The following is a 27607-nucleotide window of genomic DNA, read 5'->3' as shown; positions in this document are numbered from 1 at the left end:
GACAACACCACAGGGTTGGGGTTCCCTCCTCCTGGGTTCTGAGGAAGAAGGAAACTTACATCCAAGAGCTAAGGAATAACTAAGGGGCAGGTAACATGAGGAAGCAAGGACAGCAGAAGCCCACCAGTCCTTTGAAATGGAGACACGGGTGACATTAAGATACAAGTCCCTGGGAAGCTGGACATAAGTGGATCCCAAGAGCAATAGCTTTACCATCTGGAGATAGTACTCACTGCTAGAACATTCATCCTAGGCCTCAGAAATTGCCCAAATATGGCCGCCTCTCCTCCCACTCCCCATACCTACCACACCCTTTCTGTCTTAGAGCCCCACTCCCCATACATACTACTCCCTTTCTGTCTTGGATCACATAAGAGAACTGAGGCAGTAATATGGGGCACTATGAAAACAAGTTTTTGGATAGCTTGATAGCAGGGTCTGAGGAGACAGGGGGCAGGGGTGAGTCGAGACAAGTATTTGGAAAATTGAGTTTCTCTGTAGAAACTATAATAATAAAGATCTCAACTTTTTAAATAACTTAAGATATCTTTTCTAATAAGCTAAGCTGATTCATAGAATCAACTAAGATGGACATTGCCACTTTTTTTGTTTTTAAAAACATTAATATATATTGTTAGATGCGAAAATTAGTCAGAAATAGTCACATTCAATCAAGCCCATCTTTTCAAGTTCCCTGAGAGGACACCGATATGCTACACAGCACCATGTTACAGCAGAAAGCAAATTATTCACAAAGACCGATTCAAGTCAAATTTCTATTTCGCCAGATAAAACCTGCAAGATAAATTATATCTTTACAATTGGTTGCCACTATAAATTTATTCAAATCACGAAAACTGTCATAATTAAAGCTCTCAAAGTAATTTTGGCACAGATGAGATCTTGGTCATTTTGTTAAGTCCCTGAGTTCTTTTAACAGGCTGGTTTTTGCATTCAGCCTCATCCCCGGCTCCGTGGGCCACTGCCCCCCACAGGGCCTCCCAACCTGCCCCGGCCCCATGCTAACTCTAGGTCAACATACGATGCTATAACCTTTCTAGCCCACCGTGCTGGGCAGAAATCACGCAGCTTCGAGGACAGTCACAATCGGAGTCCCCAACCCAAAGAGCGTGCCCTGTAGTTTCTCTGTTTTATTACCGGGCAGAAGAATCAGGTAGGGGGCGTCTCATGCATGCGTCCTGTCCTTTTTAAAGTCGCCTAAAACGAACCGTTAGTGTTTTAATGTCTCCAGGGCTTTATGCCTCAGGTGCTCATCCAAACACTGGATGGCAAAGAGGTCAATGTCCGTGTCAAACTTGTTGGCGAACAAGTGATGCTTGCGTAACATCCAGTTCAAGTCACCTGCTCCGAACACGCATACAGAACGCACGTGGACCCCACTGCAGGGTGGGTAGGGGGCACCCTTGGAAACATCACCTTCGAAGTACTGCCATTTGACGAACCTTGCAATCGCGTGCATGTCGGACATGTCATACTTCTGGCTTAGGGACAGGGAGCCCGGGACATCAGGGATCCTCTGGATAGTGGCCCAGAGATACTCATCCGGGCTGTACGTGTCTTTCGCCCACTCCATAAACTTCTGGATTTTTTCATTCTCTAGCACATACCCCACGTACTTCCTACTGACCACGAAATAGGCACTGCCTGAAAACAGAGGTGTCTCAAGAGGAGGGAGCATTTTGTCAGTCCCCGTGTTCGTCAGCTTTCCGTTCACAACCGTATAATGCTTTTTCCACCTTTCTTTTTTATTGGATGGCATTCTCTCAGTTTCTAGGTTGTTTTCACCCATCAGCGACTTGAGCTTCCGGACAATTTCCAAGTTGGTTTTAATAGGAAAGTCCATACCGCAAAGATTTATCAAGTACTTCCAGTCCGCGCTCATCCTGTAGACGTCTTGCATGCAGTTGAGGTCGGCCTGAACCCGACTCCAGGAGGCATACACCACGCTCTCCAGCTGACTGGCCACAAAGACGTTACTGAAGCAGGACGCGATGCCAATCACCGCGGCCAAAAACGAATCGGCCGATTTTCTGTCCACGTGAATGCAGTAGAAATTCTGGGGCATGTAGATGGCCCTGAGGAGCCGGTCAAGCATTTCGATTTTGTGGTGAACCACTATAGAATAGGCTATGGGAAACTCCGCCTCTTCTTTACTAAGCGGTTGCATGATGTATTTGCGGCGCTTGATGAAAGAATTACAGTCTCTGGTCATGTTGATATAGTCATCGCTGGTCCACCGAGGGCGCTGCCGAAAGTTCACGGTCAGAAGTTCGAGCTGCACCTTCTGGATTTCATCTACATCCCCCTGTAAGACTTTGGTGCAATTAATATTCCTACTAGGATTCTCTCCAACCAGCTCCAAATGCCCGACGCTTACAAATTCGGGCTTTTGATGAATTCTTAAAACAGAGAAGGTGAGTAAGGAAAGAACAAGAAGCAGGAAGTAGTATTTAGTGGGATAAGAGAAAAGTCTCCTCCGCAGCAACTTTCTCAGCATCTCAAACAACAGTCAGGGGCTTTTCCTTAATTAAGGGCAGTCCTCCAGGCTTCAAGCAGTCATGGTTTCTCTTCTGTCGCGGCCTTGAGAGTTGTTAGTTCGCATTTATCAAATGTGCAAAGGCATCTTGAAATGGATCACAGCACTAAAAGAAAAACAGAAGGAACGTATGTAAATAGTCTTTTTCGACATCTTCTCAGGTTTAAATACCATCCTCTTCGCTATGAGGTCTGATGCTCAAAACAGAATCAAACTGGTCGATCAGCGGAAATGGGTAGTGTTATAGGAAACCCACAGTCTGTAATATTAATACCAGATTATTAAAAAAGAATACATGGGTGGAGGGGGCTCCTGACTTGCTCAGTTGGTGGAGAGTACAAGTCTTGATCTCGGGGTTGTGAGTTCATGCCCTACGATGAGTATGGAGATTGCTTAAAAAAAAAATCTAAAAAAAAAAAATTAATAATAATAATAATAATAGTACAAGGATGTGCTAACGTATCCTACGTTATACTATACCTCTCAGGAATACTGAGGCAACGAAAATCGCAGTTGAAGACCTAGGCTATAATTATTTAGCTCTCCACAGTTGGCGAGGTGAGTTTTTGTCCCTGTGCCAGTACTAATAAGCAGCCTTTGCGTGAAATCGTTCCTCATCTGGGCTCCTCCTGACACATCCACTAATGTCCGTCAGTTGGCATCAGCAGCCCCTAATCTTTGAAGAGATCAGCTCCATTCTGCTCTGTACCAATTTAGGCCTAGAGGTGCTGTTAAGAAGGTCAAAAGGAGCTGTGACCTCTAAGAATCTCTGAAGGGAAAAGCAAGTCAAGTGAATTTTCAAACTAAGCCAGGAAGGCCCAGCTGATACCAGGCCAGATTTGGGTCTGTTCTGAATCTCTCTTAGTTTCTTCAGTTCCATACCAGGCACCACAGGAAGAGAAGACATACACAGTCCGAAATAGAGACATAGCCCTGCATTTCCTGCGTTTCTTTTAACAAGTTATAATAATTAATGCTTGCGAGAAACAACAGTTGTATACAAATTATAATGTATGACACACCTGTTGTCTATGTTCAAAGGAGGAACCCAACCCATTTTTATTATGTTTATAAATATTACAAAATATATAGTTTTCAAAAATCAATTTTATAATTTGGCAATTGGTTCTATAACTAGTAAGTGCTACGGCTCTTTTTTTTTAAGATTTTATTTTTAAGTAATCTCTATACCCAACTAGGGGCTCGAACTTACAACCCCGAGAGCAAGAGTCCTATGGTCTACTGAGTCAGCCAGGCACCCCCAAGTGCTACTGTTCTAACAAAGAAAGCCAAATACCACTGATCATCTCCATACCAGATTTATAGAGATTTGAAACTGGTTTTTAATACCACGATTAGCACTAGAACTTTTAAATATTTAGTTAGGAAATAAATTGTGAATGTTAACAATAAAAATAAAAATAGATAAATGGCCATTATTAGTATAGAATAATGTTATGAAAAGTACTTAGTTGTTTTGTTTTTTACCATGTAGAATTAAAGAAAGTCTGGCTCATTTAGTTCTTGGATTCCAGGTAACATACTGTGTTTGGAGAGGGCGTTTCATGCAGGCAGTTTTCATACATGTACCAGGCATTCGGCAACGGTGCTATGTCCCATGAGGCTTTTAAAAAAATCTGTGAAATGAAAAGGGAAATGTGTGAAGGGATGTAATGCCCATGGAAGTACACACACACTCAGAAAGCATGCTGGTGAACTAATCCTATATATTCACTCTTTTTCCCCCTCAAAATTACGGCTGGTTCATTTCTTGCTTTTAAAATTTCCTTCTCTGCAATCTTACTTGTTTTTCTAATGATGGTTATGTATTGCTAAAGCTTTGAAAATATTTGCAATTTGGGTCAAGCTTTTCCAAAGAAAACTCTAGCAACATGTCCCAAAGTGGGTGCCAAGGAACGGTGTAATGGTCCAATGCTATTGGAAAATCCAATATATTCTACCCCCACTGTGCAGATTCCTGGTGCCCACTGGCCCATTAAAACGATCTTACAACTGAGTTAGCTGCTTATCTCGTCTTCTTCCAACTATCTTGTCCACCACCCGACTCCAGACCTGCATGAGCAAGAAATGTGGGGGGATTCGGCAAAAATACTGAAGCATGGCAACCATTAAAACGTCAGATCGTAAACAAAACGAAGCCACTAGGCAGCTCCTGCTCCGCACTGGTTCAGACATTTGAAGAAATCTCTGTCCAATCATTAGGTGATCTGATCTCCAAGCTAACTGAATAGGGACTTAAGTGGCCTCATACTACAAAGAAAATAAACTTTTGAAAACTAACCTAGAAAAGTCACTTAACAAAGAGCAACAACACCAAACCCCAGGCAGGGCAGGGGCAGGGGCAGGGGCAGAGGTCTGACTTCCAGAGTGGACACATTTTAAAATCTCCCTTTCCTCCCCTCCCTCTTCCCTTCTTTTTCTTTTCTTTTCTTTCTTTCTTTCTTTTTTTTTTTTTTAAGAGAGAGCACGTACAAGCGGGGGTGGGGAGGGCGCACGGGGAGGGGGCAGGAGGGGCAAAGAGAGAGGGAGAGAATCTCAAGCAGGCTCCTCGAAGCCCAATACAGGGCTCAATCTCATAGTCCTGAGCTGAAATCAAGAGACAGATGCCTAACCAACTGAGCCATCCATGCACCCTTAAAACCACCTTTTAACAACAAAAAATTATAGAGTATGTCAAGTAACACAAAAGTCTGGCCCATATACAGGAAAAAAGCAGTCAATAAAAACTGTCCCTGAGGAAGTCCAGGCATTGGACTTAACAAAGACTTTAAGTCAGCTATTATAAATATTTTCAAAGAACTAAAGAACTGAAAATATGAGAATGATATTTAACTAAATTTAGAATTTCAATGAAGAGACAGAAAATAATAAAGAAAAAAACCCAACAGAAATCTGGAATTAAAAGTACAAGAAACTGGGGCGCCTGGGTGGCACAGTGGTTAAGCGCCTGCCTTCGGCTCAGGGCGTGATCCCGGCGTTATGGGATCGAGCCCCACATCAGGCTCCTCCGCTGGGAGCCTGCTTCTTCCTCTCCTACTCCCCCTGCTTGTGTTCCCTCTCTCTCTGGCTGTCTCTATCTCTGTCGAAAAAATAAATAAAATCTTAAAAAAAAAAAAAAAAGTACAAGAAACTGAACTGAAAAATCGTCAAGAGGGGCTCAACAGCAGGTTTAAACTGACAGAAGAAAGAATCAGTGGAATTGAGGGCAGGTCAAGTGAGAGTATCCAGTTGGAGGAACAAAAAGAAAAGAGAATTAAGAAAAATGAACAGAGCCCCAGAGACGTGTGACATACCATTAAGCATTCTCAACAGATCTATAATAGGATCTGCAGAAGGAAAGGTGGGGGGGGGAGGGCTGTATACATGAGCATGGGAGGTAGAAAAAAATATCTGAAAAATGCTGCAGACTTCCCCTTGGCAACTGTCTTAGCAAGTATCCTAGAGAAAAGTCCCTCCCTTGAACACTGATGCCTTTCCTGAAAGAGAAGACTTCCATGCATACCCCCCCATGAATATTTTTAAGTAGAAAACACAACTTAGGAAGAAATGGAAGAAGAAAATAATATCACCATGTGAAGAAAACAGGGAAAGCCAGGACTTAAAGGCCATAGTTCTTAATAGGTGGCTTTTTATTTTTTATTTTTTTAAAGATTTTATTTATTTATTTGACAGAGAGATAGAGACAGCCAACGAGAGAGGGAACACAAGCAGGGGGAGTGGGAGAGGAAGAAGCAGCCTCATAGCGGAGGAGCCTGATGTGGGGCTCGATCCCATAACGCCGGGATCACGCCCTGAGCCGAAGGCAGACGCTTAACCGCTGTGCCACCCAGGCGCCCCGATAGGTGGCTTTTTAAAATTAAAACCAAGAAGCACAAGAATATGGAGTTCTATCAATACTAAAAGTACACTCTGATCTTTTCTAATTCTGGTACTACGGACAGCTGGTCAAGGAGGGGGACACGAAGAAAAGTGTCGAACACACTTGAGGTAACAATACAGTTTCTAGAAGTATTCCAACATCAAATGAGCAATTCCAACTGGTAAGGTCTAGGGTCCAGCCAAGCACTCACTGGAGTGGGAGAACAGACAAAATGTCCTCAGGGACAGTGAGAGAGGAGGCAGCAAGTAAAATCTGAAAAGCAGACAGACAAAAGGTAACTGATTGAGCAGACCCGAGAATCCCAGACTGACAACAGGGAAAGAAAGAACCAGCTCTGTTTTTGCTACAGGATCTTCAAAAGGTTCAGGGAAATGGTATCACAGATTCCAGAGGGGGTGAGGGTGTTCGAAACAAAAACAAAACAGTATTGACCAGCGGCCGTTTAAAAGCAGTTGGGTCTACCCTGAAACCTGGCCAAGACCCAAGACTTAGTCTCTGCAGGCTGGGGCACTAGGCACAATGGAAAGCAGGGTTTCCAAGCAGGATACAGTGGAACCCAGTGAACCCAAAGCCAATAGGTATTGAGATCTCCTTCCCTATTTCCAGCTATCAGTTCCCAGAACTCTGACAGCCAAAGCCCATGCAGGAGTTCATTCACTAGGGAATCCAACCAGGCCTAGACTTAACTACGTTGCTTAAATTGGAAGTTTCCCCAAATGTTCATGGAAACAGATTGTGTACAGGAAGAAAACTGATAATAATATTGTCAGAGAGATAAGAAAAAATATTGCATTCAATCAATCAATAAGATTGTATGGCCTGAAAATAGGTAAAACAACACTCCCATTCCATATGCTCTTTTGCAATATAACCTTAACATTCTCCAATCAAGTAATAGTCAAAATTTCTTTCCCCTTGAATCTGGACAACCTCATGACTATACTGACCAGTAGAGTATGGCAGAAGTGATACAATGGGGCCACCAAGGCTGGGTCATGGAAAACTAGGCAGCTTGCAACGGGTTGTCTTAGAAAATTTGCTCTCCAGAGGCTTCCTTTCAGAACCAGCTTCCATGTTGTAATAAGCCAGCCCAGGTGCCAGACATGTAAGTGAGGAAGCCACCAGATGACTCCAGCCCGTAGTCACTCAAGTCTGCTCTGAATTCCTGGCCCTCAGAATGTGTGAGCAAAAAATAAAATGGAAATGTCCATATTACTACATTTGGGGAGGTCTGCCTCACAGCAGGGACTCTAACAAATCAGAAACCCCATAAACAGAACACTTAGGAAATAAAAAAGAACTCCTAAAAATTAATGACATGATAGGAAAAATGCAACACTCAATGGCAGTGTTGGAAAAGAAAGCTGAGGAAAACTCTCAAGGAATTAGTTAGACAAGTAGGCAAACCAACTGATGGGGAAATTGGAGGGAAAAAAAAATGTAATTTAGAGAATCAGACCAGGAGATCCACTCTCTGAATGAATAACAAGACCTGCAGAAAGACAAAACAGAAAAAAAAATGGAAGGAAGCAATCAACAGTGAATGGTTGAAGATTGTTTCTCACAAAGAAGGAAGTTTCTAGACTGACGCTTCTTGGAATGCCGATACAATGGGTGAAAACAGATCCACACTGAGACACAGTCCTGAATCATGAAATATTGGAATATTGGGAAACAGAACATCATATAGGTCTCCAGAAGGCGAAAAATAAGCCCCCTAGCCAGGATTCAGAAGCACAGGGTCTTCATATCTCACAGAAACCATCCATAGAAGGCAGATAATGAAGAAAATGGCAAGGGTGTCAACAATGCTGAAGGAAACCGAATTCCAGAGAATTCTTTGAACCACAGGAATTACTAAGTCAATTAATGGTAAAATAAAAACATTTTATATCTTAAGACAGGTAAGGTCTCAAAATATTTACCTTTACGACTTTATCTGAAGAAGCTACTAGAGGATGAACTCCTGAAGTGTGGAGGTGCCTGACTGGCTTGGTCCACAGAATGTGGGACTCAATCTCGGGGCTAGAAGTCGGGCACCACTTTGCAGGTAGAATTTATTAAAAAACAAAAAACCAAAAAAAAAAAAAAAATCCCTAAAGTATAAACTAAGAAAGGGGAAAACATAAGAATAAAAAAACATATATTCCAGGATGATGGTAAAGGAACATCCTAGAAACAGGCCAACAGATAACCGTAGCAAGCTGGGGCCGATCAGAAGGCCCCAGGAGAGGGTGGCTCTGTCTGGTCAGTGGGTGCAGTGACTGACTCTAGATTTCAGTTCAGGTCATGATCTCAGGGTCATGAGGTCAAGCCCGGAGTCAGGCTCCATGCTTAGCAAGGAGTCTGCGGGAGAGTCTTTCCCCCTCCTCCTGCCCCTCCCCTGTCTTGCATGCATGAGCCCGGGGGCATGCACGCACTCCTTCTCTCCCTCAAATAAATACATAAATTAACAAAATTTTTTTTTTAAAAAAAGGCCCAAGAGAGATGTCTTCAAGATGAAACTGATGGAATAAATGATGAGAGTAAGCATATTGAAAACCGATTTAAACAACCAGCAGTCTGGGCCGTGAATTTGTAACTACAAAGCAAATGAGGGAGGGTTGGGGTGAATAATTATTGCCTCCAAAGAAATTAGTGACATGCAATGATGAAAAAAGCCATCACTGCGCCTGTGGATTAGCTCTGAAGAGCACCGGTCTTAATAAGGTGAGCACGATTTTCCCAATGGAGATTCACTGAAACCTGATTAGGAGGACAGAGCAATGGGAAAGGTGATTGTTGAAAGAAACGGGTTGTGTGCCTTGCCCAGCATCACATAACCGCCCACGGGAGAAGCTCAAAATCACGTTGCGGCTCCAAGCGAACGACCTCTGCCTAATTTAATCCACCACCTTTCGTCTTGAACAGCTCACCATGGTAAGGATGGGACAGAGGAAGTGAAGTGGGGCACTGTTTTCACAAGGATACGTACGTGAGGAGATCCGTGTAAGGAAGTCGGAAACCCAGGGATTGCGGAATCTGGATTTCAGTTTGGAATATGTCAGGACACAGAGGACCTTAACGATGTAATAACTAAGAGCTAGATAGGACTAGCACAAGCCTCAATATTTTATTTATTTATTTATTTATTTATTTATTTATTTATTTATTTATTTAAAAGATTTTATTTATTTATTTGACAGAGACAGAGACAGCCAGCGAGAGAGGGAACACAAGCAGGGGGAGCGGGAGAGGAAGAAGCAGGCTCACAGCGGAGGAGCCCGACGTGGGGCTCGATCTCGCAACGCCGGGATCACGCCCGGAGCCGAAGGCAGACGCTTTAACCGCTGTGCCACCCAGGCGCCCCAAGCCTCAGTATTTTAAATAAACCGATTCTAAAAGATGACATTCATCCCAATCACACACTAGTTTCAGTGAACTTAGAGAAGTATCACCACATAGAGAAGAAAAAAAAATTAAAGAAACAAGCTACCTGTGGCTCAAACGGTATTTTCCTAAATTCTTTTTTTACGAATAATTTTTAAAAAGGCAAAGCAGGAAGAGGGTGGAAGAAGGGAATGATACATGTTTTTATTATAAACTAACAGGACGTAAGGTAAAGGTACTTGGACTTCGAAGGAGGATTTACCATATTTACATAAATTTGCATATGCATACATACACACCCCTAAGAACAATCAGGATTTTCCTGTTCAGCCTCGAATTACTCTCAAGACTCCCAGACAAAGGGCAAGATAAAAAGCGCCCTGTACTGGTTAGTTTTGTTAACCTTGGGTAAGGTTAGAGCTGACAGGTTGAGTCAGCTGTAAAAAATGAAAGGGCGGCTTTCAAAAAGGTAATCTCTTTTCTCCTCAACCATTCCCTCCCCCCCCCCCCCCCCCCGTCATTCTGGCTTAAGGCCAGACAAAACTATTATACATACAAATAATTCTCTCTCCCTATTGCCTATTGTTTCATTTTTAATGGTGGAAATATTTTTTTCTTAAAAAACATACATGTGCGCGTGCACGCAAGTAGATGCACACGTGTGTGCCCGCACAGGTATGCGTAAACGAACAGCTGGATGGCTAAGTCGGGGTCCACAACCTATGGCCCTTCTGCCCAGAATTTCACAGACTCCCAAGGACTATTATTCCATGCCCCAGAGGCTGCTGTGATACCCACTACTGTGACTCATGCTAGAGCTATCCAAGTATCCCGGAGGAGCGGGACTCGAACACCACCCTGAAGTAGCAGAGGGAAGCAACTCGAAGAGATGAGATCGATGAGATCTCAAGGTGATTCCCTGCCATTCTGGGTGCGTGACTCGCTGCACCAAGGTGCCAGCATTTTCTGAGGCGTCGCCTTAACACAAGCTCCTGAGACCCCAACCGTGTCCGCTCCTCCAGACCGGCCAGGGAAAGCTCTTGGGGTCCCCAAAACTTAGGGCCATGATTAAAAACACCAAGCTCCACAGTTTAGGTCACTGTATCCCAGAGTTCAAGGCAGAGTTTTCTTGGGCTCCAGCCACGGAAACATGGGTGACAGGGAAAACCTTCTGAGATGGGCACTGAACCCTGTTTCCTGTGCCCTCTTTGGAAAGGGGGCTCTCCACATGAAGTAAGATATTATACAACTAAAGCCAGATGGTGTGACTAAGGGAGCAGAGGGCTGAAAGCATGTCTCCCTTCTCCAGACCCCCCATATTCTAGGGCCAGGCACAGAAGGTGCCACAGAGAATCACTCAGTCATGTTTGTTGAATGAATACAAGTCTCTTTCAAAGGAAGCCCACGTTCCTCTGCTAAAAAATTGAATTAACAGCTCTCCTCTCTCCCTTCTGAAGAGTTGTTTCTAGTTCTCTACGTATGCCTTGTGGGCCCTGGAGCTCAGGAAACCTACATGAAAAATGCCAGACTTGCTAGCTTTCAAGTAGGGGCAAATCTTAGACCCTTCCTAGTTCTGGGCATTCTTGGGGGAAGTACGTGCTTTTCAAAACAATTTATAACTGACTAAAACAGAGGCTCCATTCTTCTAAAATCTTAAAGGTAGTGATTAAGAGTTGTAAGACAGTTGATCGGTTCTTAAACGTAATAAAAATCAGTATTTTAAAGCTCAGTAAGCAGATTGGATGTTCGAATTCCATTTCTTCCATTTCTACCTTCTCTTTACAATTCCATTGGCTGTTTCATCCCATATTAAAGTGTATTTAATAGTTATGTAAAAATTCAAAATATATAGTATAATTAATGAAAGTTTCTCAATGGCCTGCTCCTAATTTCAAATTAGATGAAATTAAATAAAATTGGGTTCCATCTATGTGGTCACCTATAAAGGAGAAGAAAGAAAGAAAGAAAGAAAGAAAGAAAGAAAGAAAGAAAGAAAGAAAGAAAGAAGAAAAGAAATGAAGAATGGAAGGAAAGGAAAGGAAAAGAAGGAAGGAAGGGAGTGAAAAAGAAAGAAAAAAAAAGAAAAAACGGGGGAGGGAAGGAAGAGAGCTCTCCATGCCTGAATTAATGCATGAAAAATTCTGTAGAATTTTTTTCATTTATTCACTATACTACTGTGGGACGAAACTAACTCATGCATTTCATTCATTGCTGGAAATAGCACTCTTGTCTGTCCTCACGGCTTTCTCCCCTGGAGGCACAACCGGGGGGACTTTAGCAGCTGACGCCATTCCTGCCTACAGGCTTGGCAGGCAAAATGCACTACACCCACGTCTCTGCCCCAGAACTGAAAGCTGTTAAGTCCACCAAGAGGAAAAGAAAGGCTCCAAGAAGGCTTCCTTGATTACAGCTGACTGGAATCATGAAAGATGGGTAGGGTTTAGACAGTAGGTAAAAGGAGAGAAAGGAGGCTACAGAAAAGCCCTGTCCTGTCATGGACGACACCTCATCCCTACAGTGAAGTTACTCAGTAATCATGAAAATGCTCAAACCATCCCCAGAAAGGCAGGAAATCTGGAGGAGCCAAGACAGAAACTGGAAATTTCCTTTGTAAATCTAAGGTGCACAGTAAGTACACAGAGACCACAGAGACTAGACTTGGCCTGTGCTTTGTACTCTGAACGCCATCTTTTCCTTGCCCACCCCCTTACACACATGTGCACACATCTGGAATGTTTGAGACTAAAGACCAATGCTCTTCATCGGGGGCTATCCAGAATACCTGATGATAACTTGTGAGGGGGAAAGACCCAATAACTGGCCTGGCTTAGTCCTTTTCCCAAGAAGCTACACATGTTCGTTAATGGAGTCAAGAGAGGTGGGGGATGGGATGAGCGCACCAGCAGCCCCAGAAACAACGCCAAAAAGCGTTCCAATGGACTTGCTGAGGGCCACTTCTCTTCCCCGTCAAGGTGTATGTATCCTTTGGCCATCCAAGTGGGGCCTGTGGCTGAAGAAGCAGGGCTTGAAGACCCTGCCTCCAACCTCAGTACTCAGGCAAGCACGGAAATGAGGAAATGTAGGAATATAGCTGGTCACTTCAAACAAGATTCTAGAATTATGTGCCCTTCAGGCCTACATTTGTGTTTTCCACAGCAAAAAAAAAAGTCCCATTAACCCCACCCATTAGTACCCATGCTTTCTTGACATTCTGAAACCTCTTCGAATTTATAATTCAGTGCTAGAAGTATATATGGGGGCACCTGGGTGGCTCAGTCAGTTACGTGGTTGACTCTTGGTTTCGGCTCAGGTCATGATGTCAGGCTCCTGCGATCAAGCCCTGTGTCGGGCTCTGCGCTCGAGCCCTCGAAGGTTATGTACCTCTCCCTTCCCCCTCCCTCGGCTCACACTCTCTCACTCTCTCTAAAATAAATAAAATATTAAAAAAAATACATATGGATTTACAAGTTTTATACACTTCCTTGAAAGCCAAAAGAACGCCCATAATTGCACAAAAGTACCAGAATTAAGGCATTATATTAGTAGTCTGGAAAAGCAAATGATAAACTAAATACGGGGTATCCATACGGAGGAATATTACTCAGCTGTGTAAAGGAACGACATTCAGCCACATGCTACAACACAGATGAACCTTTAAGACGTGCTAAGCGAAGTAAGTCACAAAAACACAAATACTGCATGATTCCACTACATGTGGTACCTAGAGTCATCAAATTCATAAGAGATGGAAAGTACACCAGAGGTTATTAGGGGCTGGGGGTACTATGTGTGCAGGGGAAGAAGCTATAGTTTACTGGGTACAGAGTTTGTTTGGGATGATGAAGAAGTCTGGAAATGGACAGTGGAGATGTACTTGATGCCACTGAATTTTCCCTGACATAGTTTTAACCTCGAGAGTTTTTTTTAAACCTCTTTATTAGGATTTTTAAACAGATGCAGCTGGCTTACATTACAACTAGACTAGACCTTCAGAGTCGATGAGTACCAGTAGAAAATGTTACTTAGAAGAGGCTTTTTAAACGAAGAGAAGACCGACATTAAAGGACATATGTGATGAGAGCATTGGGAGGAGTGAACGAGGAGCAGGGGGTCTTTTTTGAGTTTAGGGTCATGAAAATTTGGACACGAAGAACAAAGACCATCTGTATGCCTCCCTCTCAAAGACTAGTGTTTCTTACTGCCTGTGCAGCTTTATCCCCATTTCCTTAATGCATGAGCAATGGCTAAACTTTGAAATGGGAAAAACCTGTCCTCTAAGGCAACAGAGTTCATTTGTAGAGGCAGAGCTTTGTAGACTTGAATGAAATATATTTTTGTGCACATACACACACGGTTTTTTGTTTCGTTTTTGTTTTTTTTTTATTTTAAAGATTTTATTTATTAGAGAGAGAGAGTGCGAGAGAGCAAAAGCAGGGGGAGCAGCAGAGGGAGAGGGAGAAGCAGGCTCCCCACTGAGCAGGGAGCCTGATGGGGGCTTGATCCCAGCACCCTAGGATCATGACCTGAGCAAAAGGCAGACGCTTAACTGACTGAGCCACCCAGGCATCCCTGTTTTTGTTATTATTATTTTTTTTTTAAAGAAATCTTCAACCTCATTACCACTACAGGCCAAAAGTGAGTATAAAAGATCTATTGTTCGCTTCAAAGTTCCAGACTTGAAGAGGAATGAACTTTTTCCTTTCATTTTTTTTTTAAATCTAATATTAGGCAGTCTAGAATACTAAATACAGCACCACAGTTTTATGGAAACAAAATTTTAGATTTGAAAGGTACTTTCAAGTTTCTTTTGTCTGCTCTTAATTTTGAAGATGGGAACACTAGGCCACAGAGGTCACACGGTTCGCTAGGCCGCACGTCCAGAACAATTATTCAGCAGAGATGGCTTAACAACGGCCCTGGTTTCCATCCCATCTGCTCATCACACAGCCCATAGGTCCTGGGTTTTCTGAACAACCCCAATTTTAAATATTCCAGGCTTTAAATGCTTCCTATGTCCCAGAAATTCTAATCCAAAATATCAGATTCCTTTTTGTTTTTAAAGGAAGTCCTAAAATTCCAGGTCATAGCATGTGTCTGGATTTTTGGCTGACTAATCATCATTGTCAGAGTAGATCTTATCTTTATGATGCAAAAAATTATCAAGTCTAACCATGAGCAAGAATGAGAAGTGCTCTTTAACATATTAAAATCCAGCTCAGCCTCTTGCAACGCACTCCCTTTCCCGAACCGCCCTCCGTGAGATCAAACCTCACTGGTTAGTGGGCGCCACAGAGGAAAACAGCAGTGTGAGGTCAAACAGAAGGGACGGTAATACGATTTCAGCAAGCTGCCTCATCTCTCTGAGCTTTGGTTTCCTCATCTGAAAAGTGGAACTCATAACACCCTCCCCACTGGGATGGGGGGAAATTAAAAAACCTTCCAAGCGTCTCGCACAGAGACTGGAGGCAGCAGTTGCTGTCATCGCCACCCTCTCCCATTTCAGCCCTGAATTCCACATAATCCTGTCTCTGAACCATTCCAAGCACGTCCTCTGTGAGCTCCTCCTGGGAATCTGACCCAGTCTCAGGCTCCTTGCCCACTCCCCTTATTCACATTGTTTCCTGGGCCTACGACAGGCAAAAAAAAAAAAAAAAAAAAATGAAAGAAAGAGTCCTAGTCGTCCAAAATCCCTCCCCTCCCTTCCCTCAAACAAAGGTACAGCAAGACTGTGGATGCTTTTGTCAGATGTGCTTTCAAGCTCAGAGTGTTTTCCAGCTAAGGATCCTAGATTTAAATGCTCCCAATTACAGTGTGTTGGGGAGCATACCGGGAATTCTGAGCCCCATGTCAGGTCGGACAGAATGAGGATCTATCAAGAAACCCCAAACCACTGGCCTCCTACTGGCTGGTACTCAACCTGTCTTCAGGACTGACTTTACTTTTCTGCACTTGGGGCTCCTCGCCTGTGCACAAGGGCAGCTGGGTTTGGTCAGGGGTCCCCAACTCCCGAGTCCTGCAGCACTCTGCGGCTCCTCAGTGGGCGGACGATGGACAGGGACAGGGGAGGCTGAGCCCTGGCCAGGTTGATTGTGTGGAGTGGAAGACAACGAGGAGGACCCACCGCAAGACGAGGCTGTACTCCCACAAGTCTGAGGACTGACTTTCTTACCTAACAGCTTCAGAAATTGATAGGCATTCGATGTACCATGTGTTCACTACTATGGTGGTTGTTTTTTTTTCATTTCCTTAAAAGCAGATATAAAAATTGATGGTGCTTTCACAATGGAAGTTACCGAGGGGTTAAAGAGATTGTTCAGGTGAAGGGTTAGCAAGAACTTCACATCAAGCATTTTACATCCATTGTCTTAATTCTTGAAACCCTGCAAGTAGTTACTTTCCCTCTCTCACTTCACAGTCAAGGAAACTGAGGCTTTAGGCAGCTTTGAATAGGGTCATTTGCTCCAGTTTACCAGCAGGGAAAAGGTGGGAGGGGGTTCAGCCCCGGGGCTGACTTCCCCAGAGGGTAGAGGGAACAGAGCAGTCTCACTTTCTGGCCAAAAACACAGGGTCCAGGTATTAACAGCTTTGAATCATACTTTGCCCTACCTCCTACACCTTCCAAAGAGCCCCAGAACCTTCCAAATATTCCCCTGGGTGTCAATATGACAAACTCTCCTCCTAAGGGCTTTAGTCCTAAGATACAGGGACCCATTTGTGATCTGAGACCTAACCATTCCCTCGAAGCAGATGCATAAACTTGAGTGGCAAACTTGATCCAACATTTTCATTGAATCTAGATTACATTTAGGTATATACGTTGAATTTGAAAGTATTGCCAAAGCCAAGGATGAAGGAATTCTCTACGTAATGACAGGAAAGAAAAGGTTTTTGAGCTCAAACAGCATCCAGGGAGGAGCTGCATTCTAGCGTGTATAGAATAAACCCATTAAAAAACAAGGCTCTAAATATACTATCAATGTGCACTAGAAAAACTTGAGAAGCATAGACATACCAGAACTATTCGGTGATCACCGTTTTGTTTCGGGGTGCAGTATTTATTCAAGCACTTTTGCAATGTTTAAGTTTTTACTTTACTTCAAGAATTTCTTTTAAAATTGCAAAGTAAGACAAAATGGCCCCAATACTCCAGCATAAGCTCAAGTCAGGTATGCTGGCAAAGCATTATTGTAAAGATAATTTCCAAAAGAAATAAATTTGTTCAGTTACACATCAATTTCAAGTTCCTTTCCAATGCCTGTCCAGGGACACTCCTGACTTAACATTTGTGCACAGATGTAGTAACAGCTGGGATTCAATTTTCTGTTCTGTTTTTTTTCTATTAATGGACATCGGAGAGTCTTTATTGTTTTTTGCCACAGTTAGTATGCGTCTCGTGGTTGGATATTAAGGGTATTTCCAAATTACACTGTTGTAAACATGAACTATGAACCCTTTTGAAGATACACATAATTTGTTTTCTCTTGCCTTTATAAAGGATTTCCAGGAGTAGGATTCTTGAATCAAAACTTATAAATTTCTATGGCTCTTGACTGCCTTCCAAATGGACTACACTCACTTAGACTGCCAGTAGTAATATGTGAGTACCATTTTCTCTACATTTACTATATAATTATCTTAATTATGTACCACATATTCATCCACTGTATAATTATCTTTGTCATTATCGCAACTGTATAATGGTACATCACTGAGGTTCCATTTTGTATTTCTTTGATTACCAGTGGCTCAATATTTTCTCGAGTATATTTATGTGCAAGAAGGAGGGCTTAGTAGCAATGATTTTAGCTCTGGAACCAGACTGCTCAGCTCAAAAACTGGGCGTCATCACCCACCAACTCAGATTTCCGTATGCCCTTAACTTCAAGCTTTAGCTTCTTTGCTGGTAAAAATAATAACAACAATAATAACTTCAGGCAATTTGATCGGATTAGGGCCATGGGTACCTTAGAGTTTTTATAAAGAATACGTGAGCCAACCTGTCATATGCTTACATTGTGTTTGACAACACGGGCCTTTCATAAACATTAACCATTTATTCACTATTATTATTTATATTTTTTCTTGTCTGGACAATGTTCAAATCTTTAGTTCATGCCTCGAGGGAACTTTTTTCAGACCTCCACAATCAGAAATCGTATTTCAAGTTTACTAACAATTACCCGAATGCATTCAATTTAATTCCACACCTAGTAGCTATTATACAAAACAGAATCCTAGGCTCTGGGTTTGGGGGTGGGGGGAAGTACAATCATAAATAATGCATCTTCCCAATCTCAAGGAATCCACACATGCTTATTTGCTGAGCCTTCTGGGGGAAATTATAGGCTTGGTCAATATAGATAAAAACTATTTGGGGAACAATGCATCCATTGTAGTGGTGAAAGGAACAGGAGAGAGTAGGAGCCAGACTGGCCAGAAACATCAGCTCTGAGGGTCCCCCTGGGGGCGGAGGAGGTAAACAGGGACTCCTTCCAGAAATGGCCACACTCCACTGGCAGCTACTACCCGTGCTTCAGGAATTCTCATTGTTAGCCACATGTTTTGTTAATTAGCAGTAGCTGGAAATGAAGCTTCCAGAGTGAACTGGATGACTTTGACTGGCATAACATGAGGAAAGAGCAAACAAAGATGAAATCAGGGTTCTCCAACTTTGTGGATGAACAGAAGCATCCTAGAGGCCTGTCAGGCACAAGTATCTAAAGGACAAACATGCCTGGCAAGTCGAATAGCCTAGGATGCTGCCTTAGGCGCATTCCTGGGTCCAGCCGCTGATTCCAGAAAATTCGTGATTACCTGATTCTAACTCATGATCAGCTGAATCATACAGCCACCCCAAGTGAACCTTTTGTGGGAGACGCAGCCAGAGCCCCTCGACAGGGCAGAAGTGACTCAAGACTTGCTTTTTAACCCTCACGTTTACCTGCAGAGGAGAATGTAGCCCTCCCCAAGGTGCTTCCCCAAAAGATCCAAAATGGCTTGGGGCCCATCACTGTCAACAGCACAGAGGTGGATAGGGAAGGGAAGAATGAGAACCACAAGGCCTGGGTTGAAGTGACATAAAGCATTTACCTGTCCTGGAACAGAGCACTGGCCACAACACTCGCGGAAGTTTCTTTTTTCTTTCGTTTTAAAGCATTTAAAGTGGATTATTTAAAGGAAGTTTAAGGTACATATTTCAAGAGAAACAAGACACACGTACATTCTGTATTTGTTACTTTTCAGAGCAGAAGCTCTAATAGCTATTTTATTTTCCATGAATGAACTGCAGGAGCACATCATGGGGAAGAAGAAGTTTTACAGTTTACAAGGAAATCGAGTTCTCAATTTGCTGTAGGGAGAGGGGGACACTTTGACTCAATTTTAATGATAAGCTTATAAATTTTTTAGTCCAAACACCAAGAGTAAAAGCTTTTGAGTAAGTCCCATCTAGATATGTGTATTTCTTTAAAAATTATATGTACTACTGTACTAATGCACTTTATAAAACAAAAAGATGGGGAAAAGAGGAAATAACGCCTATTAGTGTAATCACTTATGGTACAAATACAAATGGTTATTAATATTTGTAAGGAAAGCAAAAGATTAAATATGCTTTATTTTTTTAAAAAAGATTTTATTTATTCATTTGAGAGAGAGAGAGAACAGGAGCAGAGAGAGGAGCAGAGGGAGAGGGAGAAGCAGACTCCCTGTTGAGCAGGGAGCCCGTCTTGGGGGCTCCATCCCCTGGGATCATGATCTGAGCCAAAGACAGATGCTCAACAGACTAAGCCACACAGGTGTCCCTAAATGTGCTTTATTTTTGAAAACTCTTGGTTAATTATCTTGTTCTAGAGCCCTGTCAAGTACTGCTTCTAAGTTTCCTGTATCCTAACATTTTGTTTTAATGGCTGTCTGGGGTAACAGGGCCGCACGGGAGAAACAGTAGAACACTCTGGGCTCTGCTACCTCAATCCTGATGCTTAGTTTTCAATCCATTCACCAGTTACACAGAGTCTTTCTTGGTGAGATTCAGCTGGTGTTTCTCAATCAAGTGTCCTTGCAAACTAGTCAGTAGGGGTCACATTTTTATGAATCTAACAAATGGATTCAGACCCACTGATACTCCTCACTTAAAACATTTTGTCAGACAATTCTTTTTCCAAGTTCTTAAAGGTTTTTGGTTTTTTAAAAGTTTTGATGTCACAAATCTACCGTATTTCTTGGCAACATGTTTACATTACAGTGAAAACATTTCCAAACGGCTCTTTCCAAAATGTGTCTCTGTAAGTGCAAATTCTTCTGAAAAGCAGTCAACCCCCCTCACTATAAAAATGTCACAATCACCTTGAATTGTTCCTGGTGTACTCACTTTCCCCAGCACCTTGGTGGGTCCATCAACCCAGAAGCCCTCCAAATAGTGTTGATCAAGCATTTACAACCCCATCGCTAGGCATGCCCCTCCCCCCTTCCCAGAGGACAGTGGGTGGGGCTGAAAGCTCCAACCCTCTAATTACTGGTTCTTTCCGGTGACCACCCCATCCTGAGGCTACCGAGGGCCCCCCCCCCACAGCTCAGCCACCTCATTAGCATAAACAGGTGTGGAAAAGAGCTCCTTCTATGAATAACAAAAGACATTCCTACCATCCCAATCCCTCAGGAAATTCCAAGGGCTTCAGGGCCCAGTATCAGGAACCAGGGACAAAGACTAAACATGTATGTATTACTCTATCAGGGCTGAGCCTAAGGGTAATCATCGTTCGTAATCTACCTCTGTTTGGCACTAGAAAATGCCTGAGGAATACTGGCGGACGAAGTAGCCGACTTCTCGAACACACCGAAGTCAGCAGACGGTTTTGCCTCCTTCTTCGGAGAGCTCAACTTTGAGGCACCTAATCCATCCCTCCCTCCCCCTTTCCATCAAAGACCAAACCCCCCACCCGGGTAATGGAATCCAGCCTCTGACACCTTCTCTGAAACTAGGCTCAGTCATGGATTTCTCACTCCCACATGTTTAGCTTCTCCCTCACTACCAGAAACTCGCCAGCATCATTAGAATTTGTTCAAGTCTCTCCAGTCTCAATGGAAAAGGAGAGAAAGAGAGAGAAAGAAAGAAAGAGAGAAAAAGAAAGGAAACCACAGACCCCACATTTCCTCACTAACCTGCATGTCTGTTTGGTTTCTCGGTCGCCCTAACCAGCTGCTTCTCCTCTTCCAAAAGCAGTGGTCTTTTTCTCCAGGCCAACCCCCTTCTTTTCTCATCCCACACCCTTCCTCAGATGATTTTGTGTATGCAATGATTTTACATGCAACAGCTCCCAACACAGACTTCCTTCCACCCCATGTCTTTCAAGAGTTCCAGAAGCCAATTCTTTGGTCTCCACTTGGGTGTCTCACAAGCAAAACCTATTCAAATGGATCACCTACCCTCCCCTACCCCAGGGTTCTCGGAACACCATAAATGGTTTCACCACTCCATCCCACTCAGTTATTTATGCCAGTAACTTTCAAAATGTCCTCCATATTGCCCTGTCCATCAACCACACCCAAATAATCACCACTTTCATACTGATTTTAGCTACAAACTCAAACTCAACCTCTCTCCCTTTCCCTCCTCCCCTCAACCCCTCTGCCTCTGGCTTCTATTCAGCAACACTGCATCATGCCTTGGTGACAGCAAATGCCTTTGCACTCTGTCCCCACAGCCCGTCCTGCCCCTCGCCAGGGTATGTGCACGAAGCAACAGGCTGAGGGCCTCAGGCCTTTGGTCTGGCCTAGCTGGGACAGTGTAGTTCATCTTTTCCAGCCTGCACAACGGCACCACAGACACCAGCACAGCCTAACCCTGCAAACCCACACAGCAGTGACGATGATCAAAAACCCAAACTTAATCACTCATCTCCCATTTAACATTCTTTAAAAGGTTCCCATTACCTTTCCATTGAAGTCCAAAGTCCCGAAAATGACCTGAGAGGCTTGACCCCAAAGCCTTATGCCTGCCTTGGTCTCAACCCTTCCAACATGGTACTCAGGCCCCTAATTCACCTACTTCCTATTCATTTTTCAGGCCTTATTTTAAATCTCACTTTCTAGGGAGACCTACCGTGAGTAATCCCCTCCCCTAGTTGAGGTCCTCAGGGTCAATGTTCTCTGGACATCTTGGGCTTTTCGGGAGTCCCACTGACGACTGGGACAGCCTGTGGGACTATGTGCTCGTCTACCTCCACCCCCTCTTCTGGCCACTAGGCTAGAAGGCTCAGAAAGGCAAGGACCCTCCATCCTTCAGCCTTAGGGTCAGAGCTGACAATGCGTGTTGTACTCAGTAAGTCCTTGCTCAATGAATGCCTGGAGAAACAAGATGCTTGGGTATCCAGGCTCCTCACACCCAATTTGGCTAACTCTTTAGCAAAAGAAAAATTATTCATGGGAGGAATTTCTTTTTTATTCATGGGAGTAAATTTATTTTTATTTTTTATTATTTTTTTGAAGTTAATTTATTTTTATTTTTTTAGTATCTCCACACCCAACGTGAGTGGGGCTCCACTCATGATCTCGGGGTCAAGAGTCACATGCTGTTCGGACTGAGCTAGCGGGGTGCCCCTTCTTAGTAAATTTAGGGTACCGATCCTGTTTGGAAATACTAGTACAATCAGTGAATCGGAAACTCTCAGTGCTTTGGGGCAGCAGTAACCTCTCCTCTGGATTTGCAGTAATGACTGCAATCCTCTTCTGAGCTATGGACAAAGAGCCGGGGTCAGCTTCATGGGTGTGCAACCTGTGCAACCACATAGGGCCCCGTGACTCACTTAATACTCAAGCCGTCTGCTGCCATCTTGACTTTTTTTTTTTTTGAGTTTTATTTATGTAAGTAATCTCTACACCCAATGTGGAACTCGAACTCATGACCCTGAGATCAAGAGTCAGGTGCTCTTCTAACTGAGCCAGCCAGGCACCTGGCCATCTTGGTGTTCTTAATAATTTTTAAACATGGGGCCCCACAAATTATGTAGCCAATCCTGAGTCTTACAAATTAGTTTGATTTCCGGAAGGGATCCAATGGATAGCCAATCCCTATCCAAGGATGCATCTTTCATAACTAGGGCTGTGTTTCCAACCTCCTGAACTTAAGGTCCAAAAACAGAGGGTTATATATTCAGGACATTTTCTTCTTCTGATATGAATTATTATATTGTGTATTATGTAGGGATGTCTTCCATCAGATCAGAATTTCTCAGGCTACAGAAGTATATGTTGTCTTAGCTACTGCTGTTAGCTAAAAGCTTTTTATGTTTCCTAAAACTAAATTCTACTCTGAACATGATCTACAGTGAGTCTCATTGTTAAAATGTTTGCTTAGGTAGTTTTGCTTGGGGTTCTCTTCGGGATTGTGTCAATTTGTCCCAAACTGACAATAAGCATGGTTCATTAATATTTTATCACCTTAAAAAAATTAAAAGACATCAAGTAAACTAAAGGGAGAAAATGGGGGCACCTGGGTGGCACAGTCAATTAAACATCTGACTCTTGATTTCAGTTCAGGTCATGATCTCAGGGTCGGGGGACTGGCCCTGCATTGGGCTGTTGGGCTCCTTGCTCAGTGGGACGTCTGCTGGAGATTCTCTCTCTTCCCCTGCCCCTCTCCCAGCTTGCTCTCTCTCTCTCTCTCTCTCTCTCTCTCATAAGAAGATATCTTTAATAAAATAAAAGAAAAGGAGAAAAATGAAAACCACTCTAGAATTCCTTTTTTAGCTTCCACTATATTTTAAACCTTAGAAATCTAACAACCATATTGAACACCTGAAATTTCCTTAGAGATAATAAATCCTGGCAGGACACATGGGGCTGTTCACGAACACTAGTCTAGTCACCTTTATTATAAAAATATTTTAAAATGTAGATGTTTGTTTCAACATTACAGATAGCTTCTCTAGTCATTACAAATTTAAAAGTTAATTGTATTTATAGTTTAGTTCATAAACGTCCAGAGCATTTTAAATGTTGGCTCGTTCTTTTGCCCACAGGTAACTCTGTCCTCCAGGGGACGTGTGGCAACATCTAGGTTGTTATAACTGTAGGGAGGGGGCGACTGGCGTTTACTGGGTAGGACCAGGGTGCTGCTACATATCCCACAATACACAGGACACTTTCCACAACAAAAGCTTGATCAACCCAAAATGTCAACATACATAGCATTTGCCACAGATGGGCGACAAAGAAACAAGACAACTCTTAGCACTCCATCCGGTGTCAAAGCCAGTGTGGGTAAGGATACAGACAGTCCCTATGAGAAACACATCTGATTTATATCAACAGTCATTTGGAAACTCCTCTGTTAAGTCAGGGAGTGAGGCATTCGACATCCTGAACTAGAACCATGAATACATTTTCATTGAAATGCCCATTAGGAGCAGTGACACAATTCCTCAGCTGGCCCATAAAAGACTACGTTACTCTATGTGGCGGAAATACTGCATCCTTCATAGAACGCAGGAATCGAGCATCAGAAGAAATCATTTCAACAGCATTAATCTCGGGTTTCCACCACCTCACTTCATGACAAGTGCACAGTCTCTACACCACAGGTCAGAATTTTTCATTCCCCTGGAGAATGCAATCATCAAGTATAGAAGTTTCTTAAGACAGTTCTGAAAAGAAATGATGCATGAACCAAAACTGATTGGTTCCTGTGTTTTAAAAAAAGAAAAGAGTATTTAAATCAGGTTTTACTTTGTAAAAAAAAAAAAAAAAAAAGGTTTTTCAGCTATTGGGGGAAGGGGAGAAAGATCCAGACACTCTGGGTCAGAATCCCTACATGGTTATGGGGAGAAAATGGCCAGATACCCACACAGATTGTTGTAGCAGGTCGTCCGTTGGTCACCTATGCCCGACCAAGGCCCTCTTAGATGCCCCATCCATTACCTGTTCAGTCCCTGTAACAGAGCTGATTTTGTAGATCGCTGATAATTCTCAAGGACATTTTTCTTAGTGTTAAGCAACTAAGTTACAAATGGAAAAAAAACCAATTTGTGGTTGGAAGCATCCTCATCATCAGTCAGGGATGAATTAGAATTAATGAAGGATGAAATCCACTAGAGATTTGGAGCCCAGACTATGGAGGTCCTGCCAGTGAAGGAAGGGCAGACCAGCTGGCGGCAAACTTTAAATCCTCCCCATGAAATATTAAAAGTATCAACTTTTTCCATCTACTAATAAAACTTTGTAAAAGTAGATTTACAGTATATTACATTGTTTTTAAAAATTGAGGAGTCAGCCATTTCTAAGAACTCAGTTTCCCAAAACTACATCTTGAAGGGCTGCGAAAAATCCATTAAGCAATAGCAGGTATCCGCAGAGCTCAGTGTTTCTTTTTGCCAGAAGTGAAATCTGTTACCCTATCCTCTGGCGGGGGAGCCTGTCTGGAACCGCCTCGGCTCCTAGCGGGTAATTTACACTGATCTTTAAAAACCATTCACCCCTCCTCCTCCCCTCTATAAAACAAATCTGCCTTTCAGAACAGCTCTGAAAAGGGGACAGAATGCCCAGAGCAGGGGACAAGTCCCCGACCGGATGCCTCACCTAACACTCGCCAAATTCAAGCCACAGAAACCTGTAGCCTGTTCTCAGCTCAAGGAACCACTGCTTTCTCCAACCTCGTTATCCTTTCCATTTGGCCGCTTGTCTCACGGGTTGGAAAATGAAGACTCTCTTCCCTCTAGAAAGGAATCGAGCAAAGGGTACCACGGTTGCCGGGTGACTACAAAACCTACCTCCACCTGGGCAGCCCATAAGGTCCAGCCCGGATCTGCAGGCGACCTCATCCACCGTGAGAAAGAAGTGTGGCCGGCGAGGGTGCCTGGGGCTCGCTCGGCATCGAGAGAAAGCGCTGCAAGGAGAAAAACAGCTGTAAGCCAGGACTGCTTCCACTTCAGAAAGCTAATAACCAAAAACTGGTAGAATTTGAGTCAGAAACTAGGTGCTAACGGGGGGGGGGGGAGGAACCTAGGAGGGAGTACAATCACCTGTTTTCCTAACAGACCCAACAGCGCGAGTTTCCTACACCCGCAGGGGAAGGACAGAGAGGCGGCAGGGGGACAGGAAGAAGCGTGGGGGCTTCGGAGTCCCTTTCCAATCGCTTGCCCCAAGGCGAGTCCTTTCTGGTCCTGTTGTCGGCTTCTTCATCAGTAAAATGGGGGTAATAACGCCCCTTCGCGGGGCTACGAGGAGGATTAAAGGAAGTTAAAGCTGCTGGCACCCAAGGGACTGCAATGAGTAACTGTGCGCTCTTCTGCCTATCCGCGCCCGCAGCCAACTCCTCTGATTTCTCAGTTCCTACTCGCTACCCGGACCCGGGGGAAAGAAGCCAGAAAAAGTGGCTTCCAGGTGTTACTGGGACCGGAGTCCCAGGCCCGCGCTTCACCGATCGGACCAGGAGTAAGGACCCGGAGAGAAGGCGTCCAGAGCGCACACGCGCTGCCGTATCACTCCCACCGCGTGTCCGCTCCCTCCAGCCCCAGCTCCGCTTCCTCTCCCCCGCCGGAGCCCACCCCGCCCGGGGCAGCGGGGCCCTGACTGAGAGCCGGCTCCCTCCCTCGCATCCTTCCCATCCCTCCACCCGCCACCGGACGCCATAGCAGGCGATCCGGGTTGCTGGGGCCGGGTGGGATGGAGTGGAAGAGTCGGTTACCTGCAACAACGTTCTGGCCCCCGCGGCGCAGAAGGGTGCTCTACCGCGCGGCACCCCAAAGAGGCCCTCACTGGCCAAGCTCAGCGCTCGCTGCGCGGGCGGACTGCGGCTCCGCTCTCTTTGCCTCCTACCCCGCAGCCTCGCCCGTGGCCCCGCCCCGCTAGGCCCCGCCCACAGCATCCCCGCCTCGCCCACCTCGGAGGTTTGCGGGCGGGGGAGCGCACGCGGCTCCTGCCGGGGACAGCGCGCCCTCTGGGTCTCACCGCGGAGTGGGCAGAGAGCCCGCGTCCATGTGCTTCCTCTCTGCGCTTCCTCACATTCGCCCTGGTTCTTAGTTCCCCAAACTGCGCAAGGGCTGGGTGAGTAAGTGGGGTCTTCTAAAACATTCTTTGCCCTTCTCCTGAGAGGCAGGAAACTCGAGAAGTGCAGCCTTTTCTGATTTTAAAAATGTTTTATAAAAAACCAAAAAATGCAAATGCTAAGGTTCTTTATAAAGTTTAGAGATGACCGTGCAGTTTTTTTTCCTGATGGTCTTGTTAAATTTAGTATTTAAAAACTCATTGCATTCATGTGTATTTTCACATAAAGACAAAAACTGTGAAACAATCCACAGTGCCGTGCCAAGTAGGAAACACCTCTTTCCCTACCTTATAGCACATAGTGCTGTGTCACTTACAGAAGTTGACAACGGTGTCCTTGGTAGCAAGAGGGATACTGTGTGTTCCCCCGTTGGACTTTTACCTCTGGAGAGAACAGGTTCTTACTCGTCTTCATATCCTGTATTCATTCAACACCCATGTTTGGAAGTAAATGAGGGGTGGAAATGCATACACACTTCCCCACCCACCGTGTCTTGCTGGGGTCGTAGGGCAAATCTGACACCCTCTGAGTGGGTAGGTTTCGCTGCACCCGAAGGTTTGTCTGGTGTTGATCATTCTCACGAAAGGTCATTGCTCAGGGGAGAGGCTTGAATGCGGAGAGCAGGGCCAGGCTGGCCTGGAGTGTCTCCGAGGTTCATCCTCTCCGGCTTTGGTGGGGGTGGGCGGGAAGGTATTCGTTGAGCAGTACCTTGTAAGTGGAACATAAATTAGCATTTTGG

At 44.1% G+C, this 27607-nt stretch overlaps 1 protein-coding gene across 2 annotated transcripts; it reads right to left on the bottom strand.

The window, feature by feature from the left end:
• Nucleotides 1-757: 757 nt before the first annotated feature.
• On the bottom strand, nt 758-26648 carry GCNT1 (glucosaminyl (N-acetyl) transferase 1). 2 transcript variants are annotated; one of them, XM_045781035.2, is made up of 4 exons: nt 26509-26648; nt 25592-25707; nt 4046-4194; nt 758-2663 (listed from the first exon to the last, which is right to left on the bottom strand). In XM_045781035.2, exon 4 carries the CDS (start codon nt 2516-2518, stop codon nt 1232-1234), a length of 1287 nt encoding a protein of 428 aa, XP_045636991.1. In that variant the 5' UTR covers nt 2519-2663; nt 4046-4194; nt 25592-25707; nt 26509-26648; the 3' UTR covers nt 758-1231. The 2 variants fall into 2 exon arrangements, with proteins under 2 accessions (XP_045636991.1, XP_045636993.1); XM_045781037.2 differs by having other exon boundaries at nt 4102-4194.
• Between the last annotated feature and the right edge of the window lie 959 nt (nt 26649-27607).

The sequence above is a fragment of the Ursus americanus genome, chromosome 34, assembly GCF_024610735.1.
Source record: "Ursus americanus isolate L20-20 chromosome 34, mUrsAme1.1.p, whole genome shotgun sequence".
Lineage (NCBI taxonomy): Eukaryota > Metazoa > Chordata > Mammalia > Carnivora > Ursidae > Ursus > Ursus americanus.
Note: the sequence above shows the minus strand (reverse complement) of the source record. Positions and strands in the feature narration are given on the sequence as shown.

Bases quoted from the DNA above. Each gene is read 5' to 3' on its own strand.
- GCNT1 (XM_045781035.2), bottom strand. From the start codon at position 2,518: ATGCTGAGAAAGTTGCTGCGGAGGAGACTTTTCTCTTATCCCACTAAA.